The sequence below is a fragment of the Sceloporus undulatus genome, chromosome 2 (assembly GCF_019175285.1).
Source record: "Sceloporus undulatus isolate JIND9_A2432 ecotype Alabama chromosome 2, SceUnd_v1.1, whole genome shotgun sequence".
Classification (NCBI taxonomy): domain Eukaryota; kingdom Metazoa; phylum Chordata; class Lepidosauria; order Squamata; family Phrynosomatidae; genus Sceloporus; species Sceloporus undulatus.
In genome coordinates this window covers 305,844,534-305,862,676 of record NC_056523.1, presented here as the reverse complement: position 1 = coordinate 305,862,676, position 18,143 = coordinate 305,844,534, and the positions used below count along the sequence as shown (strand labels likewise).

At 40.5% G+C, this 18,143-nt stretch overlaps 1 protein-coding gene across 2 annotated transcripts in view; it reads right to left on the bottom strand.

The window, feature by feature from the left end:
* Positions 1 to 1,216: 1,216 nt before the first annotated feature.
* HMGCS1 (3-hydroxy-3-methylglutaryl-CoA synthase 1) overlaps positions 1,217 to 18,143 on the bottom strand; it is a 38,527-nt gene continuing 21,600 nt past the window's right edge. Inside the window, exons 1-10 of one of the 2 annotated variants that reach the window (XM_042447307.1) lie at positions 17,471 to 17,928; positions 14,951 to 15,076; positions 14,410 to 14,574; positions 13,268 to 13,436; positions 11,550 to 11,720; positions 9,519 to 9,625; positions 6,052 to 6,177; positions 4,534 to 4,697; positions 4,101 to 4,145; positions 1,217 to 3,215 (exon numbers count right to left, since the gene is read on the bottom strand). In XM_042447307.1, coding sequence (XP_042303241.1) covers positions 4,128 to 4,145; positions 4,534 to 4,697; positions 6,052 to 6,177; positions 9,519 to 9,625; positions 11,550 to 11,720; positions 13,268 to 13,436; positions 14,410 to 14,574; positions 14,951 to 15,076; positions 17,471 to 17,918 — 1,494 coding nt within the window. In that variant the 5' untranslated portion in view covers positions 17,919 to 17,928 and the 3' untranslated portion in view covers positions 1,217 to 3,215; positions 4,101 to 4,127. Of the gene's footprint in view, positions 3,216 to 4,100; positions 4,146 to 4,533; positions 4,698 to 6,051; positions 6,178 to 9,518; positions 9,626 to 11,549; positions 11,721 to 13,267; positions 13,437 to 14,409; positions 14,575 to 14,950; positions 15,077 to 17,470; positions 17,929 to 18,143 lie in introns of those variants that run through there. The other variant, XM_042447308.1, reaches the window with a different exon arrangement.

Genomic DNA, 18,143 nt, shown 5'->3' with positions numbered 1-18,143 from the left:
CCTAAAGTTAACCCAGAATCTTGCCTTCAGAGGCAACAGAGAACAAATCCTGTTTTATTCTGTGTAATGAGTGCCTGTGATAGCATCAAGGAGATGAAATTAATGCTCAGTGTCCAGGGTGAAAATGGTCACCATAGCAGGTTGGCAATAGGGAGAGATAATACACAGGGAGTTCAAGTTGAGATCTGTTCACCGTCCCAGAGGGGCAGCTAGGAACATATTAATGCTGAAAGGAAATCTCCCAGTCTTGAATTTCCCAGCACTCTGTTTCAGATGATAGCAGCCCTAAGTTTTACTTCCTGGTAGGTTTGCAAGCCAACCAAAATCAGATACTAGTGGTATGCATGCAGGAGCAAAATTGCAGCAGCTCAAAAAAGGACTCCAAGAGCTGGTACAATGAGATGTGGTTCACCAGGTATACCTGTGATCCATTTCATGGCCTTGACACTACCAGTAGAGCAGGCAGAGTAGTTTCCTCTTCGAGGGGAGGTGCTGTTGTGGGCAGCAAGACTTAGTGAAATTATCCCAAAAATGGCCCTCTCATTTACAGGCCCTAGGAAACATCACTGAACAGGTCACCAGTAAGTTTTGATGTGGTTTTAGGCTGTACATGTAGTAGATATGCTTCAACTTCATGAGTTTAATACCTTACTATCTCCACATATTAAGTATAGGCTGAGTCTCCCTTATCCAAAATGCTTGAGACAAATATTTTGGAGTTTTGGGGATTCTGGAATACCTGTCTTTACATATATGTACATGATGAAATTTCTTGGGTCCCAAGAAATCTAAACACAGAATTTTTTCCCCCCATATAAACATAACCTTTGGTAATTTTATACAAAATTTTAAATAATTTTGTGCCTAAAATGAAGTTTTTGTACAGTGAACCATTGGAAGGCAAACTATCTTAGGGATCCGGAAAAAAAGGTTTCGGTTTTAGAGATTTTAGAATTTTGGCTAATAGAGACTCAACCTATAGCTTGCTTACGTAAAGACACAGGATAACTGCATCACATGGCAAGAAAGGAAAGAACATCATCTCACTGAGAAATCTTGAGATTAACTAATTCTGCTCCTCCAAATTCCAGCACTTGCAGACTTGGATGGATGATGATGATGATTTAATTAGATCTGCCATCTGGAGTGCCTACAGCAAATTCTTCATAGTCAGGGTGCTATATGGTGATGCACAAAGCAAGACAACACCAACATGGATAGTTCAAACAGCTCAACATTTATTTTACAAGGCATCTGCCTCATCGCTTGTGAGGTTTATAAAGGTTACATTTTGTGCAATGGTTCTTAGCCTGTCCATTGCCTGCAATGGACTTGATATGCTTCTGACAATGTACAAACAAACATCAGCCTTGTCCTTCGCTCCTCTTGTCACATGTAGCCAAAGCACTTAGACCATTCAAGTTAAGTCAAAGCATGTCTAACATGATGAACTGATGCAGAAAACTGTCAAACCTTAGTGACTAACTTTTTAAAATGCAAACTACAGAACATCAGATCCTGCATTTTTGTAACTTAAGTGTGATGGGCATCAATTCTTGCAAAAAAATTTTCAGACAAAGCTTTTCGTAGCCTTTTAAAGCAGAATAAAAACAGGGCAGAATGTGAGTTTGGTGTAAATGCACTGTATTTTACAAACCAAGAGCTTTCTTTGCCTTTAGTTTCAGTTCATCTAGGACTATCCAACATGGTCAGTGGATTTCCCTCAATAGAGTCTATACACATGCTTACCGTGGCCAAAGCACAGTTGCAATAGCCAAAAAAGCCTTTACTCTGAAGCAGGTCTGTGGTAGTCAATGGACAATTAAAGAGAAGAACCTGCAAATAAATGGAGCACACAAGCCACATATCATGTCTGCTGGGAAGTTCAAATAACCCCTTCTCCTCCGTTGCTGTTGCCTTAGGCAGGCAGGCAACCTAAGTAGTTTTATCAAGTAAACCCTCAAAGAGATAGAGGCCTGTATTGAACCAGCACAGCTCCAATCTGTGTATGACTTTTCTATAATGAATGCTTTGAAGGGTTCAGCCTTTCAGTATTCATATATAACTGGAAATGGAATTTCAAATAAACTTGAAACAGAATGCTACGTATATATCAGTTCAGAGCAACTTCTGTTGTTGCACTATCACCCAGCACAAACATAAAACAGAACTTCAAGAGCAAAACATTCCAGAACTGACCCATTCTTAAGCTGAGCATTTGCAAAGTTCTTCATAGGCTGAGTATGCAAAACCTATTCCTAGGTAACCTTTATAAAAGATGACATACATTTGAAATAATTCATTTCCAACCAGCTTTAAAATGCCAAGCATCCACCTTTCCATATTCTGCCACATACACTTCAGGGGAATTAATGCTTGGCTAGTACTGCAAAATGGTATTTGAGGGATGGGGGGGGGGGGAGAGTAGTTTTTAAAATATGTACATACAACTGAAATCCAGTTTATCAATAGTCATCACAGACCTCCATCTTTCTGGTGAAGTTTGGTTTGAACTAGTAATAACAATTGGGAAAAAATTCTCCAGTTAATAGCACCTTGAAAAACAAACGCACTGCTCTTTCTCCAAACCCACAGGGGTTTTGAGCGGCAGAAGTTTATATTTAAGAGACAGGGTGCTTAAGATTGTTAAGGCACATAGGACCCTAACTTTGAATACTAAGATGACACATGCTAATGGCTTTAGATCACATTAATTCCTTTCAATAATGGCTTTAAAAAGAAGTCTTACTTCTTTGCTGAGCAATAATGTTACAAAATTTGCAAAGATCTTTGTTAAAATGGGGTTTCGAGGAAGGAGGAAAACAACTGACGTTTTCCGGAGCCTAAATTAAAGTACCTAGTTTTGAACCATGACTCTTTAGAAACAAGCTACGTTTCTCAGAAAACACTCTTGTAATTTCTGTTCCAAGAAGCACGAGAACTTTTAGTGTTATGAAACTACATGTCAACAAACCGCATCAAAAGACAGAGCCTCAAGAGTAACAGTTTTTCATGCTCTAATTAAGCAGTACTGTACAGCAGAATGTGAGTAATAACATTTAATCCTGTGTACCTCCCCACCTCTCCCCTAATCTTTTCAACATCCACCTCATAGAGGTGTTTTAATGCTCTCCATTGGAAAGGGAAACGGCAATTGCTTCAGAGTCTGCTTTTCCAGGAATTCTTGGTACTTTCTTAGCAGGGCTGGGGATGTGCTGGAAAAAGAAAAGGAAAGCCACACATCAGAAAACATTTAAAAACACAGGTCCCAGATTTATTAAATTAAGTGTTCCCTCTTAAAACAAAAGTCAAGCACGAGGGAACAAACTCAGTATTAATTTCTTCACCCAGAATTGAAGCTGATTAGACTTCAGGAAGCATTCAGAATTGAATAAAGCATGCAGACTTCTAGAGATGACTGAGCATCCCAGAATTCTCATTTGAGAAATTGTTCAACATTTGTCAAGTTACAGACATGTGCTTGTTTCTTTTCTTTCAAAATTTTCAGATACAGCTTTTTCTCATTGGCTAAATTACAACAATAGGATTGTTAATTATCTGAAATGGAGAAATTAGCCATAGAAGAAAAAAAAAAGATTATGTCCCAAATTTACAATTTATTAATGACAGTGAACAATAATGATTCAGCAGTAAGCAAAAAGCAACTGGGCATGTTTTCAGTTTGGAAGCATGGAAATAAAGATGTACCATGATGTATTCCAAATATAATGAAGGCCAATCTGCTAGGAGGATAGATAGTATATGAAGACACAAAGCTAAATTGAATTTATAGGGGAGATACTTTTACTAGAAAAAGTATGCTTTGCTTAATGCATTTTTTCCCTAGTGGTTCCAGACATTAGGACAAGATTGTTGATGTTACTTATGGAATTTCAGATGTAAGAGGTTAATGTAAAAAGAAGACTTTTTAAAAATCAATTTTAGAAGAAATTGTTTTATGTAAGTCACTGTGTTTGGGCACAGTGTAAGAGTAGAAAAAGTTAATTATAGAAATGAAGGAGGCCCACATTACATAAGCTCAGGAAAGGAGGAATTTGTGTGATTTGACAAGGTTTATCCATTGCTGAAAAGTAACTTACTGGAATAGCAAATACAGACATACTCCACTACATGCGCTTAATTTTCTGTAATTTATTTTTGCAACAAAGAAAAATAAAAAAAAAAAAAGAGGAAAAGTTAGAAAAAGAGCAACACTTGCTTGGGGCTCGTCCACACATAAGGGGACAGGAAACCACAGTTAAGGAACTGGAGATATATCAAAGCTTTGTTCATTCCCTTCCAGATAATGTTCCACCCCACCCTGCTCTCCACGCATGCCCTAACTTTAGTTAAACACATGAGCACTAATGTTATCCCAACTTGAGGCTCACCTATTGCTATGCATAAGGTGGAGGGAAACTGTGTGTATGATTTGGCAGTCTGTTGCCAGTATCTTGAAATAAAATTAAGGACAACCCTGTTAGGTGTGCACCTGCCCCTGTAATGAAGGGAATGAACAGCCATTACACTTACCTCATGAGCAAGGCCCATGTGAACAACTTCTTCTCCTGCTTCCAATGGCCCATCACCCAGCACAGGGCGACGGGCATATGTTCTTCTGTGTTTCTCATCCACTCGCACCAAATACCAAGTTCCATCATAGAGATCATCCACAGAACATTTTGGGATATAATTAGCTGTAAGAAAGAAAAAATCCAGATCCTCTAAAGAGACAGTTGATTCCCAGTATTAGTACTATTTCCTATATATATCTTTATACACAGAATCATTTTTAAGGTTCTGGTTCTTTTAATCTATAAAATGTTAGTACATTCCAAACTGACCAGTGTCACATGAAAGCACAGAGAAAAGAAGAAAGTCGTGCTTTCAGAGTAATGTGAAGTTCCATTATTCCTGCCAGCGACTCTCCTCAAAAGTAGACACACCTTTCATCATATAATTATGGAGGTGCAGCAGCTGGAAGCAAAATGTATTTATGCTTCCTATTTCTGTGCTTATATATCAGACCAAAACACTCAGCCGTGGAAATTGACTGGGTGATTTTAGGAAAGTCATAATCTTTCAGGGTCAGAGGAAGAAGCCCCTCTGAACAAATTCTGCCAAGAAAACCCTATCTAGATTCACCTTAGGGTAGCCAAATCACTTAAAGGCACAAAACAATAACAAAGATATTCAGGCCCTATAGTAACTAGTCAGCAGATGACCTGAAAAATTAAGATAACAAGAGAGGCTAGATGTAAAAATGATAAAGCTAAAAGTTTTCCCTTGACAGTTGGTTAATCTAGTCGTAACCAACTGTAGAGGGCAGTGTTCATCTCCATTACCAAGCCAAAGAATCAGCATTATCCAAAGACTACTCTGGTGATCATGCGGCCAGTAGGACTACACCAAACACTGTTTACCTACCCACTAAAATGGTACCTATTTATCTACTTGTATTTGCATGCTTTCAAACTGTTAGGTTGGCAGAAACTAGGACTAGTGACAGGAGCTCACCCCATCATGCAGCACTCGGGCCTCAAACTGCCAACCTTCCGGTCTTACAATCATCATAATTGGTGTCTTAACCACTAAGTCACCGCATAACTCTTTCCTTGTTGCTTAATGGATATTATTTCTGAATTTGTTGACAACATCTTAACTCAATTTCAGAAAAGAGTAGCTTAAACCCAATCAACGTCAAACTTTGTAACTGCTAACTGAGGTTCCACTAATTTCAGTGGGTCTACCTAAATACCTTAAAGGCACCACATCAGTTCTGTTATTGGAGGTTAAACAGGGTCAGCCCTGGTTAGTACTTAAAATTGGAGACCGCCAATGAATACCAGCTGCTGTAGGCTAGATATCAGAAAACAGAATTGGCAGAACCACCTTTAAATAGACCTTGCCTAAGAAAACCCTATAAAAGTCATGCGGTCACCATAAGTTGACAGGTGACTTAAAGGTAGGTACACAGACACACGCACAGATACAGAATGACTATGACTAAATCAAGCCCACTATAGATTCCTTGATGCTGCCACCACTCACCTAAATGATGAGTCTCTTGTCTAAGCATCATGTTTTCTGCGAACACCTCTGGAGAAATACGTTTCCTTGAATCAAGCCTTGTTTTCAAATCAGACATACTGGCCGTTATTTTATCCAGGGAAGAGCCTGCAGTACAAAACAGTAAACAATAATTTGTATTTTCTAGAAACTTAATATTCTGCTGAAACAATAATTAGTCAGGAAAGGCAACATCTTGATTTCCTTCAAGTAAATGACCATGCCAGCACAAAACATTTAACATTACAACAAAACTAAGCACCTCCACCACAACCAATATTTCAGCAAAGGTTTGAAATCTATGCACAATGTACCTTACAACAGTGCTTCTTGACAGCTCTCCCCCTAATGTGTCAAGGACAGGAATCATATTTGTGCCCACTGGCTACATTTGTTACTTTCTTTGGCTTGTGGACTGGTACTGGTCAGTGGACCATCACTTTGACTAGCACTGCACTGTAGCGTGTTACAGTCTCAACATGGCCATTTAGGTGGGAAATCTGTGCTCTTTCAGATGTAGCACTCCAACTCCCATCAGCTCCAGCTAATGACCAGGGATGCTTGGAATCATAGCACAGTAAGAGCTGGAAGACACAGAGTCCCTATTCCCAATTCAGGCCATCTCTCTATTCTTGACTGTGAAGCTGAAACAGAAGGCAGCCAATTCCCGCACAGAGGATTCTGTGACGGGAGGGAGAGGCCTCTGTGAGAGAGTGCAATTTCTAAAAAAGAGGATTGAAAGCAGTGAGTTGGAAGTTGACAATTGGATGACTCAGGCAGGAGTAAATGTGTACTGATTATCTGAACTGACTGAAAGGCAGTTGAATACTGTTATATGTTTGGAACTAAGACTGGAACTTGTTTAAGTATTTACTCTTCTATAACTTATAATAAACCACATTAATTACTGTATATACTCATGTGTAAGTGTAGAAATTTTAGTCAAAACACTTAACTAAAAAAACCGAGTTGACTTATTCACTGGTCAATATAAGTACTGTACTTTAACTCTTATAAAAAAGGAAACATCCCCTAGTGAAAGGCAAGACTATAATGTGTCCTGGAAGCACTGATCCTCCTCGGTTTTCTCATCCGCTCAGCCTTTTGTGGGAGCACAAACAGTTATGCCTGCTGGAATTCTGTAAGTTCTTTGACACTGTTTTCCTTTGCTTTATCATTTAGATCCTTTGTTACAGACCCCCTAAGGCAGGGGTTGGCAACCTCTGGCCCATGGGCCGGATGCGGCCCGTGGAGGCCTTTCAGCCAGCCCCTGCGAACTCCTGCTGCCGCCGCCGATTACAACTGTTCGCCACTCCGGCGCTGCCATTTTGTTTCTCAAAATGGCGGCGAAGTCTCACGCCACTTCGCTGCCATTGGCGGTCACCTCTAGGAGCCCCGTTGCGGTGTCCGGGGCCCTGCAACAGGGCTCCGGTGGTGGCAGCGGGCCTCTGGGAGGCCCATTGCGGTGTCCGAGGCCCTCCAATAGGGCTCCGGCGGCGGCAGCAGGGCTCTAGGACTTTTTTGCTGGTCTGTGATGGGGCCCGTCAGGGGCCAGCAAAGAGGAGGAGGCCTCCAGCGCTGGCGGCCCCCGCCGGCTTTTTTGCCAGCCTCTGACAGGGCCTGGGGCCCAGTCATGGGCCGGCAAAGAGGAGGAAGCCTCCAGCGCTGGCGGTCCCCGCCAGCTTTTTTGCCGGAGGAGGCCTCCTGCACTGGCAGCCTCCACTGGCTTTTTTGCCGGCCTCTGACGGGGCTGGGGCCACGTGAGGGGCTGGCAAAGAGGGGGAGGCCTCCAGTGCTGGCGGCCCCCACCAGCTCTTTCCCGGCCTCTGACAGGGCCTGGGGCCCCATCAGGGGCCGGCAAAGAGGAGGAGGCCTGGCCCCCGGAGGGTGGAAGCTCCGCCCCCTGGCATGCAGCTCCGCCCCCAGAGGGTGGAAGCTCCACCCCGGCACGCAGCCCCACCCCGGAGGGTGGAAGCTCCACCCCTCGGCTTTGGCCCCCCAGTTGTCTGAGGGACAGCAACCCGGCCCCTGGCTCAAAAAGGTTGCCTACCCCTGCCCTAAGGTTTACCCTAGACTTATCCATGGGTCATATTAAAAACTTAGTTTTGGCTCCAAAACCTGCCCTCAATTGATACAGGGGGTCAACTTATAGTCAAGTATATATGTTACCTTGTTAACTTCAGCCTTAATCCAAGGTGGTTCACACTCACCATAAAGAACACAAAACTAGCACACACACACTAGTTCACAGCGAGATCACTTGGAGACCCAGTCACCCTTAACCAAAGGAGGGATTTTCAAGGGGGACCTGGGGCTAATGTGACAGTTACAGGCATCCAAGACTAAGAACTGCAAGGCTCATCTTTATGTTTTGCCTAGAGGATGGTATTATCATATGGAAACTTTAAAGTTGTACATTGAAGGGCAAAAAATGTGACCTATTGAGACACTTGGATCCATAATGCAGCTAAGAATTACAGGTTGTTAAAATTGGTATTTTCTTATCTTGACCAATCCCCTTTTCTACACAGATTGAAATCACAGGTTATTCCAGAAATACAAAATAAGGAGTATGACAGCATTCCTTTCAGTCAGTATTTCTCTGATCACCTTTGAACAAAAATGTTCTCTACTGTGATATAATACTCATAGTCAGAGCTATGTATGTTCAGTGCTGTGAGGAGAAGGAAAAAGAAATAACTACTGTCAGAGGTCAATATATTTTATGATTTTCAGTAAGTTATTCTATTTTTTCTTAACCCACAAATCACGAAGGAGCTAGAGGGCCCTACATCCTGAGCTTTGCAAGTCTTACTCAGTCACTCCATGACTGCAAAAAATTCAAGAATTCAAGCATATTTATACCTCTGTCTGGGTAGCTATACAACCCAGGTACTTTCTAGAAAATGAAAACCATGATTCTTTAAAAAGGCTGTTAAGACAAATCTCTTCCGGCAGGCCTTCCTAGAATAGAGAACCCGGCCTTAGAAAAACATCTGGGAAAGATACTGCTGCTCCCACTGATTGTTTGCTGGTGTGATGTTGTTGACTTTCTGGTCAGTTTTTAACTTGTTTGTTTGTTGTTGTTTTTGTTCTGTTTTTTTTAATTTTTGCATTGGATTTAATACTTTTTTAAGGAGAGGAGGGTACCAAGGATTTTATATGTTTTGTATTTTTAACTTTGTTAGCCACCCCAATTGTTCTCAGAGGGGTGGGATACAAATGTTATTGTTGTTGTTATTATTATTATTATTCTCAGAACGCTGGATTCTGTGTTACTGTGGTTGCACAGAATCACAAAAAAGCAAGAGGTCATGAATAATTTCAATCAAGATTCTTCAGTATTTTCACCTGTACGGGGTCCCAATAGGAATTAAATAACATCGCACCTGTGATTCCCTAACTGCCAGAAATGATTTTGTATTTAAAGTGTCAAGAATTTTACTCACCAGGAGTTGCATCTTGGCTAACCTTGATTGAGTAGAGGGTAGCAGCAAATCCTGAGCCATAAGAGAAAACTCCAATCCTCTGTCCTGCCAACTGCTGAGGTGAATACCTGAATGCCAGAGAACAAGATGTTAGTGAAAAGGAAGGTTTAAGCAAGTCTGAACATATGGTCTTATTCTTAGATATTTCTCTGTAAGGTTATTAAGTTTGCTCCAGGCAAAGGTTCCTATTAGATGGATTAAATTAAATTAAATTTAAGGCAAACTGAGGAAGTAGCCTGAAGTCTACAAAAGCTCATGCTGGCAATTTCTTTCTTTCTGTTAGTCTCAAAGGTGCTACAAGGTCTCTCCACATACTGATTCTACAGACTAACACAGCTATATCTTAGAATTTTCTCTTTGTGCTTGTTTTTCCAATGCCAACGCCAGTTGCTCTAAGTAATGAGTTGGTCTTAGCCTCTACTGCCTGAAGGCCCCCCCCCCCCCCCCCCCGCAGTACAGAACTAGCAGGGCAAAGTCCTCATCTCCAATCAAACATGATTTTAGAAGTTATTCTTTCTCAAGTTGAAATGACCGGCATCCAAACTCTTTCTTCAGATACAAAGCACAAATGGGCACGTCAATTATATGGTGACATTTCCTGACCGAAACTATACATTAAGGAATGGAAAACTGTGGCCCGCACACAAGTGCTCAGGTGACTTGCCTTGATGAAGCCTACTTAGAAGCCCTCTGGGCATCTCCCTTATGGCCCACATACAAGTGCTCAGCTGGCTCATGAATGGCCCACATGCAAGTTACTTGTAGGCTCTCTCCTGAAGCCCACACATGGATCCATGTGAAGATCACCCTTCCAGCCAAAAGGCAAGTCAGGAGCAGGAGGATTCTTCCTTGTAGCCTGTGTACAAGACTTAACCACCTCCCATTATGGCCCTTGCTATCCCCTCTACTCTACACTTTTTTCTCCTTTTGGGAGCTAAAACACACTTTTTTGTTCCTCTGGTATGCTTTAGTTTCTTTCTCAAATGCAACTTTAACAGAACAGCTGCAAAGTATGGTGGCCTAGAGAACCTCTTCCTGCTTTTCTCTATAATTCCTCTTAAGAATAGCTTTCTTGAAAAGCAATGGAATTCAACTGGCTGGAATGTCAAAGGGCACTTCAGCCCTCTGTGCTTTGTGCTTTCTCCTTCTAGTATATCACTGAGAGAAGTCATGGAATAAAGTGGGTAGAGCAGTCTCCTGTTTTACATGCTCCACAAATGCTTACATGTGCTGGATGCTTTTCAGAACAAAAAATGGAGCTAAAATGCTAAAGGAAATAGAACTGTTCTTGTAGGGTGTAAAAAAAATCTAATCTTACGCATGGGAATAAGACAACATGGCTGGACTGCCACAAGTTGGGAAGCAGTATGTACAAATTCTTCCGATGCCCAGTTAGTACCTAGATGGTTTATATCTCTTGAAATGAGTTGCAGAGAAAGTCTGGACAGCAGATGTCAATAAACTAGACAAGGAGTTCACAAAAGGTAAGTTGGCTTTAAGTCACATGTACTTGAGAAAACATAACTACATCTGTGAATAAGCATTAGTCACTGCTAATCACAGTCATCACTTGTAACAGGCCTTCTCTGTGCTGGTTCAGTATTTATCATTCAAACCGTTTACTTTTATAGACAAAATCTATGACTCTGCACATCATCCTTAGAACCTAATTTCAAAAGGTTAAAAATACTGAATGTACAGAACATGCATACTTGGAGGTGTTCCGCCTAAAGATGCTTAACTCTAGAAGCTTCCAAAGACAGACTGCACAAGTGTAGACAAGCCCCATATGCATGAGTCACAGAGAACACAAAAAAGAACTAGTGTTAGCCCCTGAATGAAGGGGGAAAACACTCTGGTTGTTGCTAGTTCACAAAAAGGATATAGGATTAAAATGTGGTTCAAATTAAACCAGCTGAAAAACCTGCCACCCAAATCAATTAGATCATTTTTAAAAACCTAAACTATTTCACTTACTATCATCATACTTACTGAGCTAGGAGAGAAGCAAGGCAGCCATAGACTGAAGGTGTGTACATATTTCCATTTTGATTAGAAACAAGCAAGGAAGATTTTGTTTTGTGGTTGAACAGCTCAGCACTGGCCTTCATAAAAGCTTTCTCCACGTCTCGATCAAAGTATGTGTCTTCCAGTTTTATATCTCTGAAAATGAGAAATATTGAAAATAAATTTTATCCAGTAAGACTGTGGTAGACTTGCACACAACAAGCAACAGACATCTGCCATCTGTTCTATGTAATATCTCACATTTTCCCAGGTTCTTCTGAAGGTATCTAGATCGTGCCAGACACAATCCTTTCCTTTAGCTACACCCATTCAATATGACATGACTAAAGAATTACGTTTTAGGTTATATGCTGAAATGTTCAGTCTCAATATTAAATCAACAATGATAATGTTTAAAATGAGTTGTGTGTCCATGAATGCTGAAGTGTACCAGTTTGGGGACAGGCTCAGATTTTATAACCACAGTCTCAAGTTGTTTTAAGAGCTTGGTTTGTATTCTACATTGTTAACCAGAGTCTTCCAGTTAATACAAAACAAGAAACTATAATTAACTACACACCTCCATACTTTATTCAGGTGCACCAAGAAGATAGGGGGAAAAGCGTCTGCCTGAGGGGGCAAAATGCTCACTCCTATCTCAGCCTATTGCAGATGTGAGGTTAGCCAACCCAAGCCCAAAAATGACTTGACTTTCAAAGTGCAACAGTATTCTTTTTCTGCATTTGCCCTAAGAAACGAAAGGTTTTCTGCAAGTCAATACTGAATATGTGAAGTGGTGCCTTGCAATCCCAGCAAACAGGCCCCAGGCATTTGGTATGTAAGACCTAATGGCTGCATACATACCAAAACTCTGGGGTCAGTCTTATGGAAGTGAAGCTGATGTCTGCTTTCAAATATGAGATTTGGGACATCCCTATCACCCCAATACAAGACCAAACTTCACGACAATGGAAACCCTACACAATCCTAAACTTAGATTCTTTCAAGGCAGAGAGCTGCCCAATCAAAAATCCATGGGCAGCTATTACATTTTCTCTTCTATTGCTTTTTCCCTTGGTAAGGCAAGAGGGATACCCATGGATACCAAAATCTGTGGATGCTCAATCTCATTAAATACAATGGTATAGTAAAATAGTGTTCCTTATATAAAATGGTAAAATCAAGCTTTGCTTTTTTGGGATTTGTGTGTGTATGTATGTATGTATATGTATGTATGTACGTGTGTGTGTGTATACATACATACATACATATATATAATTTCAAGCAATGGATAGCTGAATCAGTGGATATGGAGGGCCAACTGTACAAATGAAAGATAAAAAGTAGCTAGTTAAGCTTCTTAAGAGCATGTCATCTTTGGGACCCCAGCCAAGTTTCATATATTGTTTGCAAGTAATCATTTTACATGATCAAGGAAAATAGTGACAGTTCTGGGGAAAACCCATGCTATTTTTTTGTTCTGTTTCCAGTTTTCCAAGACATTTTTTTTTGCAAAGAATATATCTTTAAGAGTGCCTCAAGTGTCTTTCACAACATCAATTTTACCTATAAAATAAAAACTGTATAAAAATCAGAACAGAACATCAACTTGCTGATGTTATGAATAAAGTGTAGCAGCACTTCCTATTTCTTATTTTTTTATAGTGTCTCTTTATTTTAAGTTGGCTATTTATGAATTTTACCTAAAGGCTTCCAGTCCACTGTAGATACCATTTTCATTAATGGATGTCTTGTCATTAAGAAAGTCATTCAACAACAGACGAGCTACTGATTTCTGTACAAGTTTGCAGTATGGAGAGTGAAATATCACGAAACCAAAGTCATTCAGTGTAAAGTCCTTGTCAATTCCCTCTGGAAAAAAAAAAAGATATTGGTAATCTGCTGCCTAAGACTGCATATTAAACATACATACACAACTGGGTTACAAATTTACCATTTCTTCAAAGGCTGCCAACTACTACCAACAGGCATTATAATTCATGACCTGTGAAAATCTGAATACCATTTACATGCCACTCTACCAGGAATGTCTCTCTTAATAATGTATTCTCATGCTGCCATACTGATTACATCTCTGCTTGGAAGATTCCACAATGCAGAAAAGGTTATAATATTTCTGTGTACTTTTATTTCTACAACATGAGATTCATTTTACGGAGGGTAGATAATAAAAGAAATGCAGTTTCAAGTTGGGATCAATTATTTGCTTACATTTTTATCCTTTGCTCTGGCTACCTCCTATCCTTTGCATCTTTTTATTTGCCTTTATAATTCCTTTTGCATGGCACAGCTTATCTGCTTACAATGTCCTTGTGCCTACCTACATATCCACACTGTTACATGCTACAGTCTCTCTCTACTGACATATTGCTTCCTCCCCTCAACCATTGTTTCCTCAGTTTATTCCAAAGCTCCAAGAGTGCATAAAGCATTAGAAGGCACCCATGAAACCTACTACGTTAAAAACACCCTTTCTGAAATCCTCATTACTACTCTACTGCTAAGAACTACCCCATTCTTATCATGCACTAATTGTTTTAAAATTCACCCTCCTTAAAAACAACAAGCCTATCACCAGTGAACTGGTTCAGTATGCAGTAATGTAATTCTACACTGCATGTGTAGAAGTATGAATAATGTGCTATAGGTGCAAAATTCTCTGCTCTTCTATATATAAAAAAGTAATGCTATATAGTCTGAGCAAAAGAACTGGAAAATGTTTTAGGGTCAGTAATAACTTCCTGCATACTGATAAAAATAACAGAGTGTAAGAACACAAACAAGAGTCCTTGGTTCTAGAACAGTATTTTCTAGCAAGACGCACCTTTCTGCCACTGAGCACAGATTTTCTTGCGATAGACAGAGTAGCAGCGATCTAATGCACTGAGGTAGCATTGTATGGATAATTTCCCATCAACCATGGGATACTCAGATACCATATCAGGCTTATAAAAGTCGTAGGCATGTTGCATGTGGGTCCCACGCAATCCTACAGAAAGAACAGAGACTTGAAGGAAATGCAGTACTGAAGTCCATTAATAAATTACATTTTATGTAACAGTATTTGTTTGTTCTAGTGATGTTCCAGCCAGCTCCCTTCCACAAAGTGCAACCTGCACAAACAATCCACCTGCATACCAAGTGGTAAATATGTGTGAAAAATCCTAGTTTTCATTCTGTGAACAGAAACACTGATATTACTTTCCTACCGACAAATGGAGAAAGAACAGTCAAGCACTAGTTTTGTGGTATCTTGCAACTGTAGAATGCTAGTACAATTTACACAAAGTGAAATGACTGAAATGGTGACAGAACCAGTAATATAAGCAGTTAAGTATTCTGCAGAAAGGAACTATGGCACTAACCTCTCTCAAAAATCAGAGGTGCATTTGGACCCACAAGCATAGCGACAGCACCAGCTCCTCCAGTTGGTCTGGCATTTCCAGTGGCATAAACAGCAATATCCCCAGCAACAACAAGTGCATAGCGACCTGCAAAAGAAAATGCAAATACTCTGAAAAAGCTACTAGGAATTTCAGCTGCAGCAATTTCTTGGTGCTTTGGACAATCTCATGAAATATAGTAGGACTTGTTTTTGAGTATGTGTGCTACAAATATGGATAAATAAATCCGAACCTGCTGCAGCCATTTAATATACTTGGTATTTAAGGGTTACAAAGCCTTGGTGTTACAGTTTGTCTTTAGGTACCTCATCCTGCTATGCAAAATTTTTAAGTAATAAAACCAGGAAAATTTCTAGATGGCATCTGTAGGAGGGAGCCATAATGTAACATGGAAAGAACCTGAGTGAAAATGGTTTCAGCTAGCACAAGGTGTAGTGCTATACTGACAGATTCAATGTTGATGTCATTAGCCTGTTTGTGTTGCTACTGTCAATTTGGAGGATAACACATTCGCTACATAGTTTGCATACCAACATTAACAGAAAACCTTCTGGCTTGGGGAACTGAGCCTTTCTAGTGTGTGATCAATGGGTCCACTATGCTGCAATGGTTTGAATCCTGTCTAAATACAACATTTTATTCACTAAACCAAATGGATTTCAAAAACAGATGTCAATTTTTATTTGTCTAGCTGTTACAGGTAAAAAGCTGGTTCAGTACAGAGAGATTATAAAAAGGTTTACAGGAATAAGTGCTTGCATGGGCCATTACTGGTAGATTAATAGTGGTCAATATTATGATGCACTATGGAATTTGTGCAAAATCTTTCACTACAGTGGGCTTTCCCCTTACATGGGGATCCATTCTGGATCCCTCCGCATAAGGGGAAATCCGCATATGCTGGAGCCCCATTACTTTTTCCAGGGCACATGAGGGGCTTTTCTGGTGTGGCTTTCAGCATATGCTGAAAGCCGTGTATGCCGCGCCCGCGTAAAACACGGGCACACTACTGTATAAACTTGGCCCTCTATATCCATAGATTATTTATCCATGGATTCAACCATCAATGGCTTGAAAATATTAAAAAATAAATTCCAAAGAGTAAACCTTGATTTTGCCATTTTATATAAGGGACCCCATTTTACTATGTCACTGTACTGAATGGGACTTGAGCATCCACAGATTTGGTATCCACAGGGGGGTCCTGGAACCAAACCCCAGTGGATACCAAGGGCCCAATGTACAATGACAAAACTAGCCACTACCTGTGAAAGAGGAAAGATGTCATAAACCAACTAGTTACAAAGGCACATCCTTGTGGCTTTTTACTCTTACTGGGTTTATTACAAAATCTGTCATGCACACAATGACCACTACACAATAAATGTAAGTTATTACCAGCTCCAATGAAATCAGACTTGACAGATTTAATCTCTGTTACACAGTTAGAAATGTAACCAACTCTACTGATGACTACTTTTCTCTGGAGGTTACATATCCATTTTCTCTGGAAAATGGTTGATATCCTCTGAATTCAACATTTCTTTATAACATATTCCCTGTTCAATCTGCTTTAAATGCCTTTTTTCTGTGAAGTGGAATACTGTATTCTATATCTTATTATATATTTTGAGGACAACATTCTAATTAGATTCAGAGTCACAATCAGCAGATTATTTTATGTAGAGTCGAAGGCTTTCATGACCGCCATCCATAGTTTTTGGTGGGTTTTTCAGGCTATGTGGCCATGTTCTAGAAGAGTTTATCCCTGACGTTTCTGGACCATGCCAACAACTATCAGGACAGAATGCACAGGGAAGCCACTGAAATCCACAAACACCATGACAGCTTAAACAGGAAAGAAGAAACCCTTAAAGTGAACAAAATTTGACTACCAGTCCTGAAAAACAGTAATATCAGGACTCAGCAAATGCCAATGAGAAACCATCCAGGATCAGGGGCTTTCCAAACAGACAATGATCACTAATTAAGCGGACACTAATCCTCTTTGCATATCCTCCCTCCCTGAAGCTTGGCCACCAACAACAGAACAATACACAGATTAACACGGAGATCACCCCTCCCTTCCCAGGGTCACACAGTATATATATACCCAACTCTCTTCCATGCCAGCATTCTCTGAAGATGCCAGCCACAGATGCTGGCAAAACGTCAGGAATAAACTCTTCTAGAACATGGCCGCATAGGCCAAAAATCCCACAAAAAAAACATTTTTATGTAGATTTCTTAAATTGCCCAAAGCAAGCTTCTTTAATCTGGTGTTTCACTTCCATCTTTCTGATCACTGACCATTCTGGCTAGGACTGATAAGAGTTGAAATCCAGAAGACCAGAGGATGGCACACCAGACTGTAGAGGCAATATTAGCACCAGCTGTCCATCTTTTATAAGTGCACTGGAGCTAATCAATCATCCTTGTTTCCAGCTTTTGCAGAGATTTGTTTGCAATAATCAAACTTACCATCCCAGGAACTGGATTCCACCCAGTTGATAGCATTGAAGAGTGCAGCAGTGCCTCCATAGCAGGCATTGGTTGTGTCAATGCCTTCCACATCTGTGTTACCAGATTCTTCAAAGAGCTGCATCAGGACAGTCTTTACAGATTTGGATTTGTCGATTATTGTCTCTGTTCCAACTTCAAGCCTTCCAATGCAATTGTAGGAGAGACTGTTCCTCTCCATAAGCTTCTGAACTACAGTGAGGCACAGTGAGTTGATATCCTCCCTGTCTGAGCAGAAGCCCATCTTGGACTGACCCAAGCCTATGGTGTATTTTCCAGCATCAACACCATCAAATTTCTCCAACTCTGCCTGATCAACATACTGGGAAGGGAAATAAATCTCCAAAGCAACTATTCCCACATCTTTTGGCCAACAGGCTTCAGCATTTACAGGGAGAGATCCAGGCATGGTGGTATAGCTGTAAAGGGAAGAAAAAGAGTCACTAATGTTTATCTGAGCAGAGCAAAGGCAGCTACATTGCTTAGTCCTATGAATATTTACTTAGACACTGATACTAGCAAGGTGAAAGCACTTTATTCTCATATGTTACCCTGAAGTAGCCCCAGACACATTTGGACTCATTGCCATGTATTTTCCAGCCTCCAGCTGGAATGTAGTTAGTGCCACCTCTGC